This window comes from Limulus polyphemus, unplaced genomic scaffold (assembly GCF_000517525.1).
Source record: "Limulus polyphemus unplaced genomic scaffold, Limulus_polyphemus-2.1.2 Scaffold2743, whole genome shotgun sequence".
In the NCBI taxonomy this organism is placed as follows: Eukaryota; Metazoa; Arthropoda; class Merostomata; order Xiphosura; family Limulidae; genus Limulus; species Limulus polyphemus.
This window is the reverse complement of record NW_013668353.1, coordinates 69,416-73,404: the sequence shown is the minus strand read 5'-3', so window position 1 is coordinate 73,404 and position 3,989 is coordinate 69,416. Positions and strand designations below refer to the sequence as shown.

Here is a 3,989-nt window from a genome sequence, read left to right as displayed (position 1 = left end):
AGAGGCAGATGGCGAGGTCTCGCTGACCAATGTTCTCAACGGAATGGGAGGAACTAAGACTAAGACTAAGACTCTCAGGCTCCACACAACGTTAAATTGTACTGTAAACGGAACGGGAGGAACTAAGACTAAGACTCTCAGGCTCCACACAACGTTAAATTGTACTGTAAACGGAACGGGAGGAACTAAGACTAAGACTCTCAGGCTCCACACAACGTTAAATTGTACTGTAAATGCAATTTAAATATTCTCGAAACCTTATCTGGCATCTATTACAATTTCATTATAAATTTCTGTTCTAAATGTTCATTATTGGCCGTCCAGTAGCAGAGATAAGTCTGAAGGCTTATAACGCTACAAACCGGATTTCGATACCCGTGGTGGGCACTACATAGATAGCCCATTGTGTAGCTTTGCGCTTAACAACAAACAAACAAACAAACAAAAATATTCAATACTGACTTAACATCACCATAAATTGAAATTGTTATTTCCAAGGTATTATTAATTCACACTTTCTAGATTTCTTAACGGTCTGTCTCAATTCAATTTTTTTTTTAATTATCCCATACAACTACACATTTACAAAAACGCAACGAGTTAAAACCTCAACCGCCTACTTACTAGAGCCGGTGCAAATATTTGTAGAAGCGTCTTATTGATGGCAAAGAATAAATCTGAGCCTGTCACCTATAACAATTATCCAATATCTGGAACTCATGCTTCGTAGCAAAGACGTTCCCTCAATGACGTAAGCAAAAGCGAGATCAATATATTCATGTTCCAGGGATTCGGTAACAAAAACCTTTTGTGGAAGTAAAGGAAAATCGAACTTTCAATAAAACAAAATATCGAAATTGATATTACTTTGCTCATATTTCGCTACTTTTTGAGTAGCTTAAAAATTTTCTTTCCTTTCTATTATTGTGCTTTTAAGCACATTGTGAAAGATAATTATCATAAACTATTTTTATTATTATATTATCTTTGGTAGTTTCGTAAAATTCGCTCTACAATGAATCATGACAAATACATTTACAACTTTCTAGTCGTATATCAAAAATTTCCAGACACTTTCCAAACGTTTTAATACAAATAAGAATAAAATGAAATTTATAAATACAGGCAGTTACTTTGTGCATTTATTCTGACACAGTTATATACCAGCACTTTACACGCATATACTATCCGAGACACAGTGTTCACAAAATCTTTCAAAATAACAATAATAACACTTGAAACTATTCAGCACTATATGATCTGTATCATGACCTATTAAGAAAATTACTTTGAAGTGCGCAGTACTACAGAGTTATATTCTGTTGTATTGAAAAGTTCCTCTCATATTTTGCAATTTTTATGCCTAAAATATAAGCAAAATGAACAATATATTACAATAAGGTGCTTGCTCACTTCTACGCTAGAGTTTCAAAGTACATGCCAAATCTGTATAACGATTAGTACGGAACAACACATTATTAGCGAAGCCTATTCTCTAATAAAAATCTAGAAGAAAATATGTACAATCGTCTTTTTTGGAGATTTTTTCCTGTGAAAAATAATGGAAGTCATATCACTATTGAAGCCATCTACTTGAGCCCATTAAAGATTCCAGATTAAAGATATAACAGTTCAAAGCGTGAAAATTCACCCACCGTCTGAGATTTATCTAAACCAAATTTTTGACTGGTTTTAGTGCAAACAACGGTCGAAAAGTAACTATATTATTTTGGCTCTCAAATATACCCCAAAAGAATGAATATGGGGGTTGTAGAACCAGAGTTAGTATATTATAAAATCTATTCCTTTTTGTGTATATCTTTTCGTAAAAATTGGATTCACTTAAACATTTTGCATTAGCTATATTACCTAAGCAATCACTGAATAACAATCATCATATTTCCAGCTTTATTAGTCTGTCATCCTACGTAAATGGAATATAATAACACAGAAATATGAATTCAGGAGACTGCCTTTTTATTGACACAAACGTCCAAACTAGATAAGCCACTATGTCTAACATTATCACTACGTTACAGTATAACACCTATGGAGAAGCGTGTTCGTGTATAACACGAGAATTACTGAAGGTACAACGGGTGTTGAAGAGAGGGATTGGATTATCTTTACCATCCGATGGATGGGAGAATATTGTGGTTGACGAATAATCATGTTAAGTTTAATTAGGGCAGTATCTACGGTACAATACGATATACGTTTCTAGGATGGTTGGAGTGTTATGAAATTAGATGTAAGATAAATTGGTTGGGGCTGAGAGAGCTTCCGGTTTTTGATCAGTCCCTAAGAGTTATTAGTGGGAGCAGCGGCCTTTTTTCTTCAGTTGTATGGAGATAACAGGACCTCCTATGTTTATAAAACGTTATAATCAAAACAGGTATGCAAAGTAGAAAGAAAGAGACTCGTTCGACAATGAAAAGAAAAAGACCAGGATATGTTAGAGAGAACGAAACAACCAGAGAGAGAAGCGAAGAAAGAAATGATGTACTGGCAGTAAAAAACAAAACTTATTTCTAAATCTATGTGTTGTGTATTAGAATAATAAACATCAATTTGTTATGTATATTAGTACGAGTCAATTCCGGATAGAAATAAGTACAACCGAAATAAAGTAGACAAGTAAGGATGGACTGAGAAGTGCAAGTATAGCACGATCTTAATACTAACAATGAAAGGATGGACTGAGAAGTGCAAGTATAGCACGATCTTAATACTAACAATGAAAGGATGGACTGAGAAGTGCAAGTATAGCACGATCTTAATACTAACAATGAAATTATCATTATATTTATAATTCTTCCATCAATGCATCCTGGCCCTAAGATTGAGGATGTTCTTATGTAACATGATAATGTAAGGCATCATCTTGCTCACCGTGTAACGACTGCTATTTAAAAGCTTAGACAACTTAGAATACCTGTACGTAATTGGAACACCACATTTATCTAATAGTATGGTAAAGATTACAAAACAGTGGAAGAAATGTATCGTGCTTCGCGGAAAATTGGTTGATTTGTGATATCTGCTAGCTCACTTCCCCAACGACATTTCCACTGGTGTGCGTTTGTTGGATTATAATAGAGAAGATATTACAAAACAGTGGAAGAAATGTATCGTGCTTCGCGGAAAATTGGTTGATTTGTGATATCTGCTAGCTCACATCCCCAACGACATTTCCACTGGTGTGCGTTTGTTGGATTATAATAGAGAAGGCTACAGTCCATTTATGTTTTTGTTCTGAACACTTTATTTATATTACTATTACTCTGATTATATTTTCCATCGCATAAACAGAACTTTGGTTCTAAGCAACTTTTATTTTGTGGAAATAAATAAGACATATTTTGGTTATTCATAAAAACTACAATATGAATCATATAACGTAATCAACCTTAGTCTATCATGAACACATATAACTAGTATTTATCCAACTTGGCTAAGATAATTATATATATATATACAGTATTACGTACTGGGGAAAAGAATTGAAACTTACCAAATATTTCTCCTTTGCTGGCATATTCTGATACCAGGTAAACCATACTTTTTGTTTCCATCACCTAAATTACAAAAACATATCCAAATATATTTTATTTCCTACCACTTTGTTTTTGACAGTAAATTATTTTCCTCATCAATAAATTTAGTTTCTCAGCGTACATTTTGATTTAAAAATATCTCATCATTTTCTGTTTCTAAAACATTCTAAGTTTTATTAGGTGACTTTAAAAAGGAAAACAAACACTTGCATTTTCAAAACAGATTTACTTTGACTTCAAAAAGGAAAACAAACACTTGCATTTTCAAAACAGATTTACTTTGACTTCAAAAAGGAAATTTTCGATTTCTTTGTAATTTATGGCTTAGTGTGAACTTTCATTTATAATGTGGACAGTGTGTACTCAAACTACCTAGTATTGTACTTTATATAATGTGGACTGTATGTACACAAACTACCAAGTTATATATTT

At 33.1% G+C, this 3,989-nt stretch overlaps 1 protein-coding gene across 4 annotated transcripts in view; it reads right to left on the bottom strand.

Moving 5' to 3' along the window:
- The window catches only part of LOC106467797 (serine/threonine-protein kinase SIK2-like), a 111,304-nt gene that overhangs the window by 64,864 nt on the left and 42,451 nt on the right, over window positions 1-3,989 (bottom strand). For all 4 annotated transcript variants that reach the window (XM_022395995.1, XM_013928175.2, XM_022395996.1 and 1 more), the window contains one exon: window positions 3,515-3,578. In XM_022395995.1, coding sequence (XP_022251703.1) covers window positions 3,515-3,578 — 64 coding nt within the window. The remainder of the gene's footprint in view (window positions 1-3,514; window positions 3,579-3,989) is intronic.